This window comes from Prinia subflava, chromosome 13 (genome assembly GCF_021018805.1).
Source record: "Prinia subflava isolate CZ2003 ecotype Zambia chromosome 13, Cam_Psub_1.2, whole genome shotgun sequence".
Taxonomy (NCBI): Eukaryota; Metazoa; Chordata; class Aves; order Passeriformes; family Cisticolidae; genus Prinia; species Prinia subflava.
Genome location: NC_086259.1, coordinates 12,853,708 through 12,869,946, shown reverse-complemented (window position 1 = coordinate 12,869,946; position 16,239 = coordinate 12,853,708). Strand labels below are relative to the sequence as shown.

Sequence of the window (16,239 nt, the reverse complement as noted above, 5' to 3'; positions counted from 1 at the left end):
CTCTGAGGCAGTTTTCATCAAAAATTATATTTATTTATTAAAAAGAATGGTGAAATGGTGAAGAGCTTTTTCTGTAAAAGACAATTCCTTGGAGGCTGAATGTCCTAGACCCAAGTATGCCTGGCACTGCAGTCCATAGCTGTAGATGGCTGATCCAGATCTGATGCTGAATATCATGGGAATTTGGAATTAGAAGGTCAGCAAGGGATCTTTCCACTGAAAACTAAGAGATATTAACCTCGCACCTCATACAGGTTTCTATCAGAGATGTACAGCCAGCTCCTTTTCAATGGGTTTAAAATTGATTCCAGATAAGAAAAAATACATATTTTTTGAGTCTAGGCCTTAAATTGCTTCACTGTTTGAGTCCATCTCCATACAGAAGACACATGGCCAGACTCCTGTCCAGTGTAAAGCACCAGTGTCATGCACACACTCCAATATGTGGGTTAGGCTCAAGAAACACTTTTGATTCCTCTTCTTGTACCTCCGTGGTTTAAGGATACCAGATACAATACCAGAGGTTCACCAGAATTTTCAGTTAAAATAAATGCACAATTTAAGCAAATTTGAGGCTCCTCATCCTGCCCATGCTCACTTCTGGTTTCAGAGTCTGTGGGCAGCTGCCAAGGTGTGGTTCCTTTGGGAACAGCAGAGGGGAGACACTGCCCCAGACAGCAGGACAGCTCCTCAGTGCTGTCCTGGCTTTGAAATGAATGGCAAAATAAGCAGATCTTTTCCTTTGAGACCATTTTGTATTAGAGTATCCTGGCAGGTTTGCTTCTATCAGATGCCTCATGTCAAAGTAGATCTGGTGAGCATTTTAACTTCACTCTCCTTTTTGTTATCATCTGTTTGAACACTGTAGGTCAGCTATGCCAAAACAAATCATTCAGATTCTCCTTTGGATGCATCTTTTATTCCTTCTGGCAGACTGAATGGAGACTCCTTCAAATCTGAAACATGGTTAAAACTACAAAAACAATCTGTACCAGAAAAAAAAGCCCTCTTGGATCTCTTCCTGTAAGCACATTTTGGCCTGATTTCTGCTGCCTGTTTTATGTTTTTTTCTGTTTTAGATTTTATATGCAACTGATTAGCACCTTTACTTGCTTTTAATATTGTGCTTGATACTGAAACACTACCATCACCACAGAATTTTTATTTTTCACAGATACATCTCAGTATATGGAGAAGAGCAGTTACTGGTATAAGGCAAATTTCTCCAGCAGCAACACTGCCCGTGGCTTATCTCCCACCATGATGATGACTAGTGATGGGAAAGGAGGTATGAAACAGCCACTGCCATGTCCTAAACCATGCCATGTGCTCCAGACAATTTCACCATGGAATATCACTGAAAAAAACCTGTTCCTTCAAGTCTCTGCAATAAGGCACCTGTGAATGCTGTTAGAGATTAAGATATTCCAGAAGGGTTGCCAGGGGCTCCAACACTTAATGGCACTTCTGACAGGGAATGTGTGAGTAAGAGGAAATCCACACGCCAGTTACTGGCAGAAAGAAAATGCACAGCGCTTGCATTCAGAAGAAAGCATTCATGGTTAGTCCTCTGTAAAAGAGTAACAGCAGCAAAAAAGTTTTCTAGACTTAAGGTAGATGCTGAATAATAAGACTTTCTGATTTTGAACATTAACAGCTGGTACAGAAACCAGTAACTCTCACTACTCAATGGCTGCTTTATAACTATATGTGCAAGTTGTGCACATGAATAGCTGGTCTGAGAGCTTAGAAATATTGTAAATGAGACAGCAGGCTATGCTTATGACCTTGTTTCCTTAAGAAAATAATTTCTGCAAAATGAAGAGCAAACTCTCTTGCTCTTAAAGTAATTTTCAAGTTTCTGATTTTTTAAAAATACAATTTGTCAAGTGGATTTTTGCCAAACAGAGTTCCGTGGCTGGAATTTGGCAGGAAAGCTAAATGCTTTGAGGTATGGTTCCACAGCAGCCTAAATTAGCTAAGATCAGCACCACTGAGTTGGTCCCAAAAGCAAAACTATCAGAGACGTATGCTTCATTTTGGGAAGAGCACTGGTACTACTGGAAGGGAGAGGGTGGGATGTGGAGCAGGAATGGAGGAGATGAAACTGCAATGGCACTGATATAAAACAATAAAAGGTGATGGATCCACAGTCTTTGCAGAGATAGTGCCTGCATGAAGTCCTGCTTCCCTGGAAGCTTGGGACAAGATGGGACAAGATGGAAGCAGATTCACTCACACCCTGAAAACCTTCTTTCCATATTTAACCCCTTTCCTTTCCTTTTCTGGCTCTATATGTAACGTTGGGGGTTCAAAATCTGCAGAAAACCAGTCATGTTTCTCTAGCTTACACTAAGGCTGTGATACTCAGCTTATCTGAGGCATGTGGGTCCCAGCAGGCTCGAAGCAGGCCATCTGAATCCTGCCCATCCAGGTCTCCAGTGACTGATGCTCAGCTGTTCCAGCAGAAGGTACAGGAACGTCTCCAGCCCCAGGAGCTTGGATCTGAGCCAACACCTGAATCTGGGATTATGCTCCTCCTTAAGAATTACAGCTTTGACTCCAGGGAAGGAGCAAGATGTGAGTTATGGGTTAAAGGCCATCAGGCCCTGATTCAGAGTTGTTCCTACCATGACTGCTAGCAGCCTGATATTCACATGCACAGATTTTGTGTGTGTGGCCAGAGTCCCCCTCTGCATCTGGAAACATTTCCACGGCCTACTGGCTATTCCCACAGATGGGAAGGACAAAAAGGGATCTAATTAATGGAAAAGTATTAATGAAAACCTGCATCAGCCATACCAGGAGACACTCAGCTTCTCCCACAGGAACTGAAAGCAGGAGTCAGCCCTGGGGTTTGGGAGATTTGTCTCTTAAACCCTTTTTACCCTAAAAATCAGTGCAGGTAAATCCAGGCACGGTGGCAGCTGATGATTGTCACACAGTGACAGTGGTGCCAGGGAAAGGCTCTCTGTGGATCCTGACACCTGTGGGACACAGCAGGGTGAGCTGGCCCCTCCGGGGGGGCTCAGGGTGGGTGGTTTGGATTGAGTGAAGGCACGAGCAGCCAGCTGGCTCTGGTGATTGCTCAGCTCTGTGGTCTGAGGATGGCATTTGATGCTGCAATGCACCTGAGGGCAGAGTTCCAATCCATGCTCCACAGGTAACTTGCTGATGAGGTGACTCTTTTCCTTCCAGCATTGTGCTTTACTTTCCACAGCTGCAGGCTCCCTCAGGCTGGCAGGCAAGAGCTAATTAACATATTACTGTCTACCACAGATGAGAAAATGTTGACAATCATTGTCTGAATTTGAGTTTGTCTATATTGTTTGTTCAGTGCCTGTCATTTGTTGTACAGCAGCAATCTTTTGCCTTGTGGAAGATTATGGCTGTCCCAGCTAGAAGGAAAGCCTTCAGGTGGTGAGAGGTGGGAAGGAGATATAATAGAGCAGGGCAGAACAGATACTCTTTATGGATGTTCTTCGTTCTTCAAAGAAGGAAAATAATGGAAAATTGACACTTTGCCCTTTGTCTTTACTTGATGTCATGGCTGAGGGCAAAAATGTTTTCAATATAAAAATATATTGCAGCTCTCCAGGTGATGGCCCTGGACACAGCCGGAGAAGCAGTGGCATTGTCTGCTTCCCAGAGAAATTCTGTGAGAAGCCTTGCTTGCTTTTCTCCTCTCCCTCATTCTCCCCTAGGGCTCTCTGGCTGCCTCCCTGTCACAGCCCTGAAGGAAGTCAGGGTGAAAGCCTCTCACCAGTTCACAGGAAGGTAGTGCTCTATTTCTGGAAACACAATGAAATAAGCCAAGTCAGAGGTCCATGCTGGCTTCTGCAGACTCAGAACCTCTCCCCTGAGCATTTCCACCTGGATGGAAACCTGGGGTGATATTCAGGACTTTGCATTCCCAGACACCGGCAGCCGTTTCCTACAGCAGCTGAAGCAGAAAGCCCTTAGCAATGGCACTGTCCTGTGGGCTCTAGGAGCAGTCCTCACTGGAAGGGAGGCCCAGGAGCTCCTCAGCCAGGCTGACGAGGCCGTTCTCCTCCAGGGCTGCGATCAGCCGCGCTATGGTGGCCCGCTTGCCCTCGGACTGGATGAACCTGAGCAGCAGCTGGTAGGCCTGCTCATAGAGCCCCTCCCGCTCGTACTCCAGCGCCAGGTTGTCAATGGCAGGGTCCCGCAGGGCCCGGCACGACCTCTGCAGGGAGCGGCCCACTTGCTTCCACTTCTTGGACACAGACTTGGCAAACTTCTGGTGGTCGTCTGGGGTGATTGTTCTGTTGTCTGAAAGGGGCAGAGGCCAGGTAAGACATAGAAGTTTCATGGCTGACACAGCTCGGGCCAGTTCAAGATTTGATCAGTATCCTGTGGAGCAGGGAGTCTGAGCTCCCTGCCTTGCCCAGCTGTTCCTTTACAGAAATCCTCCCCAACAACAAAGCACCTGGGCTTGCCCCAACCCTGCAAGCTTGGCAAGGCCTACTTTCTTTTTTTCTCTCTCAGAACTGTCCTGTGGTTTGCCAGACCTCTTTTTCTTTTTCCTTTTTTTTTTTTTTTTGGATGGCCACCCTCTTAATTTGTTTTAGCCTTTCAAAGGCAACTTGGTAAGGCTTTTCTGACAAAGCCCCCTGTTCCCTACCTAAACATCCTCAAAACACTGAAATGCTGACAAGAGCTCTCTTCAGCTGTACTGGAGACTGTACACAGCTTAAGCAAGATATTATCTAGCTTATCTCAAGTTGATATTGCTATGTGAGACTTTCTGAAAGCTCTCTGTAGGGACAGACCCCAAAGCCAGCTGGTGAACTGAGGGAGCCTGGACAAACCAGTCCTGTCTGAGAGCAGGGCTGAGGGTGTCCACAGTAACTTCCCCAGTCTGATCCAATTTACACTATTAATGCACCTCAACCATGTGACATGGAAGAAGAGAAAAAGACTCTATATTCTTCCTTTCACTAACTATTTTTAAATGTGAGGAACCTAGTAGGGACACAGACTCTGAAACATCTGGTTCTGTGCCACCCCAGAAAAGAAAACAGGTTAAGGCCTGATCTGAAGCACCATGGCAATATGTTAGGACTGCTGTAATTCCTTTCTTATGGAATGCTGGGAAATCCTTGGTTTATCTGAGGTAGACCCCAATATGTAGCCATGATAATTCTCCCTCCTGGGCTGTGAGGCAGACCAAGGGCTCTGTTGGTCAACTCTAGCTACTCACCAAACTGTTGTCCCTGAAAGACGAAGGTGAGCTGTGTGGGAAGGGAGCTGCCTTGAGGAGGATAAGGCCAAGACAGGGTCTTCAGAGAGGAGCAGTCTTTTCCAGCCACATTGTTGTTGGTGCTCTGGTGAAGCATCAGGCTCTTGAGGTCTTTCTCCAGCTCAGTGATCTCCTCATCTGGCAGGCGGTCAGGCTGTAATGGAAACAGCATCAGTGACTCCTGCCAGGGCCACCACCCTGCAAAGCTGCAGGTGCTGGTGTTAAGAGAGGAGCAAAGAGAGATAGCATGAGCTGTCAACCAGCCAGATGAGGTGGTCTAATGGAGTTCTGGCTATAAATGTGGGGATTTGAATCTGCAATGTGATATGAAATAGACAATCTCTCCCCCCTGGGTTTCTCACCTGCAGTGAGTGCTTGTAAGTTGCACAAAACTGCTACTAGCCCACATTCATTTCCAGCAGCCCTCCACAAGAATTAGGGTGCACTGCAGGCAGCAAGGCTTCTTCCAACTCCCTTTGAGGGTCAGATCCACAGATCAGGGTGACCTGATCCAACAGCTCATGGCCACCCAAGCAGGCAGCTCCTGTTACCCACCTTCTCTCTCTCTCTGCCTTTCTGCTCTCTAAGGTTTGTTGTTCCTGGGTCCACACCAAGCCAGATTTTTTTCACTAGCCAAGAAAAAATTAGTCTGACCTCCAAAAAGCAGGTAATGAGAAAAGGAGTAAAGAAGGCAAAGCACATGGGAAGATTCAAACCTGGCAGTGCTGTGCCTCAATCAGAGCTGAACACTAGTTTAGCTCACTTACAGCAGGTGCCCAGCATTGCTCTCAGCTGCTGGAGGCTGTGTCCCAGTGCCATCTTTCTGCCTGTTGCACTGTTAGGCAGCGGTCAGACTGAGACACTTTTGGGGAACTGAGAATAAACCCATTTCTTTTGTCCAATCAGCCAGTTCAGCACAGGGAGGGAGCAGCAAGCCACAGTTCACAGGGCATGGGATATCACAAGCTGTTTGGTTTGCGGATGAAAGGTACAAGTTTCATTCTCTGTGCTTACAGAAAAGCAACCTGGCAAAACATGCTCTTGTACCTAACATTCCTGAGTAGATAGTGAATGCTTTTTTTCTCAGGACCACTTACAGGAACCAGAGCTAAAGTTCCAGATGGAAAAAACAGAGGAGGAAAACAAGTCTGTGAGTTTAATCATGTCAAGTGCCTTGTAGTGAGATGACAAGATCTCACTGTTCTTGCAAGCAGGATTAGAGTGCCAGTGACAAAGTGTTAAATGAGCCAGATGTCAGATGAGAGACTTTGCCTTCAGAAGAGCAGCCTACTCCTGCTGGCAGCAGATGCTGTGTGTCCCCACTCTGACACAAGGTTTTGGTGTGATGTGCAGTGTTTGCATTCAGTTCCATTGCTCATTTCCAGGTGCAGTTACCTTTGTCACTCTGGGAGGAGGTGGTGTGTGAGGCAGGGGAGGGAGGTGCAGAGCAGTGATGGTTCCACCCAGGACTGCTCCTCTCTGTCTGCCTCACAGCTGTACTGAGGCACACTTGTGCTGTCAGCTGCACTGTCTAGAACTCCCTGTCTTAGTGGGGATAACAGCCACAGTAACTGTTATGGACAGAAGCCATAGTGAGTTAGCAGGATCTTTGCAGGCTGCTTTAGGTGATTCTATTGCCCTTCCAGGAAAGTGCACGGCTCTTTTCTCAGGAAGGGCAGAGCTATTTCTTCACATTAGAGTTAAGAGCTGAAGTACAGAGAAGTTTGTTAACCCAACATGCTGCATCAGAAGAAGATTTGCACCCACCTTTGCAACCCCTGTGCCAGCCCTCCTCATTGCTGTGCAGCCTCCCTCCCTCTCCCGCTCACCTTTTCTCTGTAGATGCACTCCAGGCAATGATCCTCATCCTTCAGCATCTTGTCAAGGTGCTCACTGCCAGCCTTCAGCTCCACCTCGAGAGGCACCGTGGTGGTGGCCAAGGAGAGCTGGAGGTGGCTCTGCAGGGATTTCTGGAGCGCTCCGTCCCGGTAGCTCCGCAGGAAGCGGCGGCAGTTCTCCCGCCTGCAGAACCTGAGCTGCACTATCAGGTGCGGGTGGCTGCAGTGCACCTTGAGCATGTCCACGCCGTTCACGCTGCCGGTGGAGTCTGGCACGGACAAGGGAGCACAGTCACAGCCCAGGCACGAGCCAGCCCACCCACACCCACGCTCATCCACAACAAGCCTCCATCCAACATCCTCCCACAATGGAGGGGCTTTGGAATTCTCCTTGTGATAAAGTCCTCTGGGATGGAAAAGTGGGTTAAACCAAGAGGGAAGGGTTAAGTTCATGTTGCCCTGCCACTGCTGATCTCCATGAAGTATGGTGTCCAACTGAAGATGTCTGGAACTACATCCCAGGGAATTATATTAACACTGCTTATTAGGGCAAGTTTGAAATTTGAGGTTCCATTTCCAGGGCAGAGATGGTTATGATAAACTGGTAGCACAGCAAAGTTTTATAGATGAGAGCTCAGTTTAGCTCAGTCAGCCTTCAGTCCCTGTGACTGGAGTTTTACACAGTGATGAAGGTCCTGGAAAGAAACCCAGTGTTTCCTCTCCAGCTTGTGCCTAGAGGTAACTTTTGTCTCTCTGAGCCTTTAAAACATCTCACAAATGGCAAATGACAGATTCAGCCACAGGGATTACTGCTTGAGATTGGGCCTTGACTTGTTATTTTGCACAGAGAATCAATTCATGGTAAAATCTAAACAAGGAGAAGCCAGGGATGTACCCTCTAACATTAGTGTAGGAAGAGCACGAGTGACATGGAAACAGAAAATGCCAGGACTTCATTCTTCCTTCTCCCAGAATTTAATTTTTATTAGCTGTGCTCATTATCCTTGTCTCCATAGGATTTTATATCCTGATTATGAGTTCTAAGTATGTGTTTTTCTCCTTTTTTCTTCAAATTACTACTACCCTGCAGTGTGCTCGGTGCAAGGGTAAAATGTATAGTTTTATGGCTATTTGCATCTCAAGTAATTTTGATGTAAATAGGGTTACATATACCTCAAGCTAATGTGTGTCTATTTATATCAGAATTTGAATTATATCAGAATTTGAATAGAAATTAATTTATACTGGCTATTACTGGATTTAAAAACCAGCTTCTCAAAGCAGAAATCATGTTTCTGTGGTGGTATAAACACAGCAATTAAATCTTCTTTCATAGCAATTGCAATCTTTTCCCCTCTTACATTAATGGTTTTAAACAAACATTCATAAAGTTGGATAATTCATAGGATGGTTCACGTTGGAAGGAAGCCCAGGCAGTGTCTAGCCCAACCTCCTTAGCAAAGCAGGGTCAGCTCTGAGGTCAGAACCAGTTCCTCAGGGCTTTATCCAGTCCCATTTTGAAAGCCCTCGAGGATGGAGAATACACAGCCCCTCTGGGAAACTGCCTGACTGTCTTAATGGGGAAAATTTTTGTCCTTCTGTCTGGTCTCTACCTCTCATTTTAATTTGTGCCTGTTGCCTCTCATTCCCCATGCACCACTTAGAACAGTGGGGCTCCATCTCTCCCTCCCACTGGTACCAGCAGGCTGTTGGTAGATCCTCTAAAATCTTCTCTTCCCCAGGCTCAACAGGTCTCAACAGGTCCAACTCCCTCAGCCTGTCCTCACAGCCTCTCCTCCAGCCCCCAGCCATCTTGGTGAACCTCTGCTGAGCTTACTCCACTTTACTGCCTTTCCTAAACAGAGTGAGCGTGAGCTTTCCTTGCCCCTGAGGGTGAGAGTAAAGAAAGTTGTGGCACTGCACACCACGATACCAGAGGATGGGTACCTGCTAATGCCAGCTTCAGGGCCTTGAACACACAAGGCTTCTTCTGGGAGCTCTCGTAGAGGGCTGGCAGAGCGATGGTCTTGCAGGTTGATTGAAGGAAGAGATAAGCGCTGCCAATCCAAGGAGTGGAGCCGCCTGCCATCTTCAGCACCCTACAAAATCACACAGGCAGCCTCAGAGACCATAGGGGAAACTGGCCTCATGCCAGGGGAGTGCTACAGCACAAGCACAACAGATTTATGGGGATTTACTCTTATTTCTAGAGGAGTGCTGATGTTGCTAAAGCAAGTGCAACCTTTGAGGGGTTTACTGTTACTCTGTAAAGCACACCACAGTGGGACACCATATCCCAAATACAGCAGCTCACAAAGCTTTGCTTTCATTTTCCACTGGAGTCCATTCATTTTGTAGTCCAAAGATATTCTGAAACAGAGTTTCAATTCCTGTGCCTCTGACTGACTAGCCAAGCTGGCAAAATGTGAAATGACTGAAGTGCTCCAGGGACCACCCAGCAGTCCTGGCTCTGGCATGTTCCCATGGTCTGAAGCCCTGTTGCAACTAGAGACGTTGTCCTTAAGGTCCCCTGGTTACTCACAGGGCCCAGAGCTCTTGTAATAGGACACAGGCAGGAAAAGGGTAATCGTTTTAAATTAAAAGAGGGTGGATTTAGATTAGATATCAGGAAGAAGTTTTTCACAGTGAGGGTGGCGAGGCACTGGCACAGAGAGGTGGTGGATGCCTCATCTATGAAAATATTCAAGGCCAGGTTGGACAGAGCTCTGAAAGACCTGATCTAGTTGAAGATACCCATGGTCACCACAGAGGAGTTGAACTAGGTGGCCTTGGAAAGGTCCCTTCCAACCCAAACCACTCGGTGATTCCGTGACTCGGGGTACTTCTCTGCTTTGCTCACACCCTTTGTTTTTGTGCCTCTGCGGTGTTAACCCAGGGGTGAATCTCTCCTTTCAGTGAGCACTGCCCCATCCCAGCCCCCGCTCCGCGGTCACACCGCTGTGGGGTGCTTTAAAAAACCAGCCCCGGACGGTAAGTCACGTTTGTGAGCATGGTTATTCCCTTTTCGCTGACTTGTGCAGGCGTCAGGCCGCTGCCGCTCAATTCCCGTCACAGCCTCGCTGACAGGGGGCTGTCCCTAAGGGAAAAGCGCTGGAGCCGCCGCCAGCCCCGTCCCGCCGCGCTGTGCCGCCCGCGGGGCCGGCGGCTGTCCGCCTGTCCTGTCGGTGTCCGCTCGGTGTCCGCTCGGTGCCCGGTGTCCCCCAGCCCAGCCCTTCGCTGTCCCGCGGGCCCGCCCGGCCCCGGCCCCGCGCCCCCAGCCCCGGCCCGCGGCCCCGGGCGGCGTTACCTCCTCACCGCCGGCCTCGGCCCCGACACTTCCGCCCCGGCGCGGCGCCGCTCGGCACCGCGCTGCGGGCGGGGAAACGGGAAGGCGAAAATAATCCCAACACCCCCCTGGAATGGCCGGCGGCATCGCGCTTCCCTGCGATCCCTTCTGTTTGTCCAGGCCCGGCCGAGCAGGGGCTGCTGCGGGGGGCCCCGGCCGGGGCTGGTCGGGCCTCGACGCCTCCAGGTGTCCCCGCCGCAGGGCCGCCCACCCAGCGCGGCCCCTTGGTGTCCCGTGCAGGCGAGGATATGTCAGAAATGCTCTGTTCAGGTGGCTCCAGAGCTGCCTGGGGGCTGGCATGTATCTCTCTGCACCATTAGCGATGGAGGCGAGCGCGGTGCCTTGAAGCCCCTGCAAGGCTTGTGGGTCCCGGCTGGCGCTTGTCAGCTTTTCCCCGTGGTGCTGCTAATGAGAGCTGGGATAGGTACAGAGAATGAAGCAGCATTTCACGAGTCCACAAGAGGTTCTGTGCCAATCAAAGCATGATTTGGGTCTCCATTGCTCATCCTCAGGTGGCAGCCTCCTGCCTGGGCTGCATCTGCCTTGCATAGGTGCCCTGTGAGCTGAAGGGTAAGAACAGATCCCTTGTTTGTCTCCAGCTGGTGAAAAGCTGGCACGGGCCTGGGGCCAGGTTTTGGGCTCATGTGCAAGCTGCAGTCACTCTGGCTTGGCAGCGGTTTGTGCAAACATGGGGGACTGAACTGCAAAAAAAAAAAAAAAAAAAAAAAAAAGCAGGAAGCATTTTAACAGTATAAACTTAATTTGTTTGCTAAAGGGAAGATGTGATTCAAATAGCTCTGTAAAGGGTTAATCTGAGCTGGATCTCCTGGGTGCTCTGGTTCACAGGGTCAGATCCAGGGGACAGGCAATGCCCACAGACCCCTTCAGGGCCAGCAGCCTGATGGTGCCAATGCTTCTGGAAACAAAGCATTTGCTTTCTAACAGTTTAAGCAAGTGAGTTCATACTTTTAAGGTCTGATGGGGCTAAATGAACCTGGACACACCAACATTTCACTGCAAAAGCCAAACCTGAAGCAGTGCTGGCTCCCAGAACCAGGTAGGAACCACAGTGTGATTACAATGGTTCATCACCCACCCCTATCCTGGAAATGATTTCTCCTTGAAGCCAATCTGCCTGCTGTATATTGTGAAGGTAAAAAAAGAATGGGTAGCAGAACCTCAAGCTGGTCCTCTGCTGACCCTTGCTGCGTGTGTGCCTTCTGGGAGCATCCCATGGGGCAAAATCAATGTGCTTGATGAGCACTTGGAGTTTCATCTTCTTGTTTCCCACTTGGGAAGTAGAGATGGCAGTGAGGGGAGAGGCTGTGGCTCAGTGGGGCTCATCTGGCACAAAATTGGGGTGTCAGGGTCCAGTGGCAAGTCTGCCTGGGAGCTGGGGCTGGGATAGGACAGGCTGTCCTGAGCTGGCAGCAGCTGTAAGGCTAAAAGCACACTCCTACTGTCTGTGAGACTCACAATCCTTCTTAATGGCTCCAAAGGCTTCAAGGAAATCATAAAATGAAAGGAGCTGAACACATGAGATCTCATTTTGCCTACTGCCTAGAGACAGTATTAAACGCAGCTAAAAGTAGAAAAGCAATGTCCGAGCAGTCAAGGTGATTGTCAGAGAAAATGGCAAAAGATGCCGAGGCCCAGGAAGGAAGCAGGACTGTGTCACTCGGCTGCTGCAGCAGGGCTGGGTGGGAAGGGGGTTGTTGCTGACAGGATGGTAGATAAGATAGCACAGCTGCTGTGCTGCTGCCACCTCACACTCAAAGTAAGGGGTCACGTGTCAAAGCAGTACATTCTAGAAAAATGTGCAGTTGTGTTCCCTTCTGCATTACACTTTTTGAGTTGTTGTTCCATACTTGCTTCATGGGTTTCACCTCTGACCCTACTTTGAGGCTCTCCTGGTGCACAGGTTTTTATTTAAATTAAACCTGTGCTGCTGAGGTAATGCTGTGACTCTGGGGCTTCCACAGTGAGAGGGTATGCCATGAAATTCTGAGTTAGATTGTGAGATTTGGCTCACACTCCAGTACTGGCCTGGGAAGGGGAATGTTTGCTTTTAAAAATCTCTTGCTTCATTATGAGAGGGCTGAAAAAAGATGTCATGGTGGTAGTTTTGTTTGTGCAGAAATCTAGAAGGGAGATTTTGGAACAACGCATTTTGGAAGAAGGCAAATGGAAAAGTTAGGTAATGACCTGATGCTCTAAACCTTCTTCCCAGGCACTAATTCTTCTGCATTATAGTTCACAGGAAAGGTTGATTAAAATACACTTTTCCCTTATTATGGCAGGTATTGTAAGAGAAGTTTCTGCAAACTGGAGTCAAAGTCAAAAAAGGTTTTTTTTTTTCCCAAGTTGCAACATCTCATCACAAGCAAGGACCACTGTCATTAAGGTGCTGGTTTCTACTCTAGGCCTTCTGTTGCACTATCAGTAAAAAATGGATATGCAAGGCTGTTTTCTGTGCAAAGCTTCTGCTTGCAAAGAGTTTTTTTCCCTCTCAGTTTGAGAAATCTGTCTCAGCTTTTTGAATACTAGTGCAGCAGTACCAGAAAATTCCCTTGCATTTTTATTACTTAGAGTAGCAAAACCTCACAGTAGGAAAAAACACCTTTTTTTTTCCCAGAAAAGCTTTGATCTGACATTTCTAACTCTTGAAAAATATCACTCAGCTTCTTAGGATTGATTGAAAAAACCTGTGAAACAAATGACCAAGAGATTTTCATAATTTCTTAAGTTCAAATTCAAAATATGGTGAAATTTCAAGTTTGATTTTTTTTAACCTCCTCTGTACTCCAGTTTGATTTGTCAGTTAAATCCTAATGTATGCCTCTGTCACTTTTTTGTTGCTGCTGTTTTATTTTTCCCAGCAGGGACTCCTGAGAATTAATTGCAGTTTTGGAAGTTTTCCCATGTTTAAACCTGACTGAATTGGGAAAATGTCTGCTCCAGTGCCAGAACTGTGGCATTACATCCCAGAAGAAATCCTTGTCTGAGTGTTGCATTAACTTTCTCTTTGAGATGGACACAGAGTCCTCCAGGTATGCAGACAAGGGGCTGCAGCTGTTCCTCCCAGCTCTGTTGGGCACTTCACAGAGGTCAGATAAGAGGAATGGGATCCTCTGTCCAAGCAGGAATAACCTGATCGTTGTTTCCAGTGCATGTCAAACTTCTACTCCACTCTGCTGTGGTACCACTGACCCTGTGACTTCTGTGTGTGATGATGTTTTCTGACATGAATGGCACCTGCTGATCTAAAATTTGTGTTCCTTGCTGGATTTTGTCAGTTGCTAATGGTGATTTGGGTTTTAGGGGAAATACCACATTCTTAGGTACGCTGTTCTAATTTGCCCTTTGAAAAGGGCAAGAAAGAATTAATGTATTGTTATCCTTACCACGAAACTTATCTTGTCTCTTCTCACCTCCTGACTCTTTCAGTGTTTGGCCTTAAAGGACTGTGTAGGCATCAGGTGAGAACTGTTTTATTTTTTAGCAGGAATATTGAGCTTTGCAAATTTTTGCTAAGGACCTCAGGATAGTTTAATGTTGATTTTATACTTTATTATGCTATTTAAAGAGCAGTTTCTGAGTTGAAATGACCCTGGTATTAAGCCACACATATATTTAGAACTACCTAAAGCTTTTATATTAATGATAAAACCATATTGTCTAATAGATTCTATGTGTAGCTGTTTTCTAGCATCCTCTTTTCTCATGCAAGAGCTAAATAATTTCTGTTGACAAATAACATAGTAGCTAAACCTGCTTACAATTTTGACTTTTCAAAGTCTTGCTGAAGATGTACAGCCCCGTGCCAGCCAAAGTTTAGGACAAGAAAATTCCCAAATAAATCTCAGGTGCCTTCACAAAGCTGGGGTTTCTGTGCCTGGCTGTCCCACAGGCTCTGGGCAGGTGGGTTTGCTCTGGTGACTTGCTCCCAGCATAAGGTGGGCAGCACGTGTTCCCTTTGCATGACGCTGCGTATTTATTCACAGCTCTGCGAGATTGGCTGCAGTGCATTTTCATTCTGTGTATTGTTCTCTGGGGCTGGTGATGCCATCCCATTGTGCTGAGTTTTTAAGAGTGCGAGCAGCACTGCTGATGTGACTCCCTGGACGCCTACTTTCCACTGGCCTGGGATAAAATTGGGTGGTTCATTCTCTGCGGACGCGGGCGCGTGCAGGGGAGCAGGCGCGCCCAGGGCCATGGGGTCAGTTTAGCTGGGGCACTGCAGAGCTATGCAGGATTCACCCAGCTCTCTGGTGATGGATGGATACTCCAGCAATGTCCCAGCCTTCCTGACAAAACTCTGGACGCTGGTGGAGGACCCTGAAACAAACCATCTCATCTGCTGGAGTTCTGTAAGTACAACAGGTACTGGGTGTCTCTAATGCCTGCAACAACAGGGAAAACCCAGGTGTGAGGCCTGAGAACTGCATGGCACAGGAGCTGCCCTTTGCTTGGCAGGTGCTGCCCAGTTAGTGGAAGAGTGCAGAAACCAGGATTCAAGTACAGGCACTTTTGGATATACTTGGTATTATTTATCTGAAATAGTGTGGCTTTGCTGTTTCAGAGGGGCAACTGTTTTGTGGGTGTTTTAATTATAATATTTACACATTTCACTTAAAACATCCTAAAAAGTGTCTAATGTTCAAATTCTAAGAATTCTACATGCTTTGAGAGAAATGTTTTTCACCTTACTTGAATCTGCAGCTCCCTAACATTTTCTAGGAAATGTGCAAAAAAGCCTTAAAAAGTTTCACCACTGCTTGTTATTGTCTCACGTGTGTTTCTTAGCAGCCTCTCACAAATGTCTAGGTAGAAGGCAGCAGATAAACAGCACTCAGAACTCAGACTCAGATCTATAATTTAAACACATCTCAGACTGGCACCCTAAATCGTTTTGGAAGAGCTTTACTTGATTTTTCAACGAGTCTATGTGATGATCATGGTGATGTGGGTATATATTGTCCGTACAGCTTCACAGGGATAGATTGCTTTGCTTTGGCTTCTTATTTGTCACAGAGGCATTAATATACTAAGTGCAGTCACAGAAATAAAATTATTTGTCCCCTTTATACAACACTTTGATACCACATTGTGCTTTTGACCTAAGACTTGCTGCAAATAACATGATTTGTTTTCAGCAGGGAGTTATTAGATAAGCTGTGTGCATAAACTTGTTCTCCAAAATCAAGAATCTATAACATGAGCAAATTTAAAGGGGGATGGTAAAAAAAAATCTAAAGCAGCCTTTTTCATATATACTTTGTGTCCAGCAGAGTTTTCATTCAAAATCTGAGACAGGATTTGAGCTGCACTGGTATCTGTTTGCTGGTTGCTGTTTGATGCTGGTATTGCATGGCCATACCTCTCAGAACCCCCAAGTTGTGGTATTGTGTGTTTCAAATAAGGATTTTAAAGCTAGAAATTATTTTCTAACCTGTGTAAATAGTCTCTGCTCTCTTACACTTAGAACACTGTTATTTTTGACTGACCACCACCATGCTCTGCTTTCCTGCAAACTAACATAGGCTGCAACTACATCCTTGGAGGTTTTGGTAAGGCTTTTAGGTGTCTAATTTTTGTGTTGTTGCAGGTATCCATGTTTCTCATATTCTTAAGCTTCTATACATTGGTGATGTTGGAGCTGAGAGACTGTGTGCATACCTAAGATTTCTGGGTGTAATCAGTACTTCTAGGATATAGGACCCATAAGGACCTGTGAACTGTTTCTTAGCATGAAGAAGAGAGAGAGAGGAAATGCAGTAATGGTTTATAGA

General features: G+C 46.9%; 2 protein-coding genes across 3 annotated transcripts in view; one reads left to right on the top strand and one right to left on the bottom strand.

Moving 5' to 3' along the window:
- Positions 1-11: 11 nt before the first annotated feature.
- TRADD (TNFRSF1A associated via death domain) lies at positions 12-10,594 on the bottom strand. Its single transcript, XM_063410496.1, has 5 exons — positions 10,409-10,594; positions 9,049-9,200; positions 7,093-7,370; positions 5,225-5,417; positions 12-4,293 (listed from the first exon to the last, which is right to left on the bottom strand). The coding sequence occupies exons 2-5, from the start codon at positions 9,188-9,190 to the stop codon at positions 3,986-3,988; spliced, it is 921 nt and encodes a 306-aa protein (XP_063266566.1). The 5' UTR covers positions 9,191-9,200; positions 10,409-10,594; the 3' UTR covers positions 12-3,985.
- Positions 9,218-16,239, top strand: part of HSF4 (heat shock transcription factor 4) — a 28,007-nt gene continuing 20,985 nt past the window's right edge. Inside the window, exon 1 of one of the 2 annotated variants that reach the window (XM_063410493.1) lies at positions 9,218-10,092. Coding sequence is in view for 1 of the 2 variants with exons in the window: in XM_063410494.1 (XP_063266564.1) it covers positions 14,695-14,817 (123 nt within the window). In the remaining variant the exon portion in view is untranslated. Of the gene's footprint in view, positions 10,093-14,268; positions 14,818-16,239 lie in introns of those variants that run through there. The other variant, XM_063410494.1, reaches the window with a different exon arrangement.

What these genes read in the sequence shown, in the direction of transcription:
- TRADD (XM_063410496.1), bottom strand. Translation starts at nt 9,190, where the DNA reads ATGGCAGGCGGCTCCACTCCTTGGATTGGCAGCGCTTATCTCTTCCTT. An exon ending in CCTGAAGCTGGCATTAGCAG is followed by an intron (nt 7,371 to 9,048) that starts GTACCCATCCTC and finishes TGTCCGTGCCAG; the next exon opens with ACTCCACCGGCAGCGTGAAC. An exon ending in CTTTCAGGGACAACAGTTTG is followed by an intron (nt 4,294 to 5,224) that starts GTGAGTAGCTAG and finishes TGCCCCTTTCAG; the next exon opens with ACAACAGAACAATCACCCCA.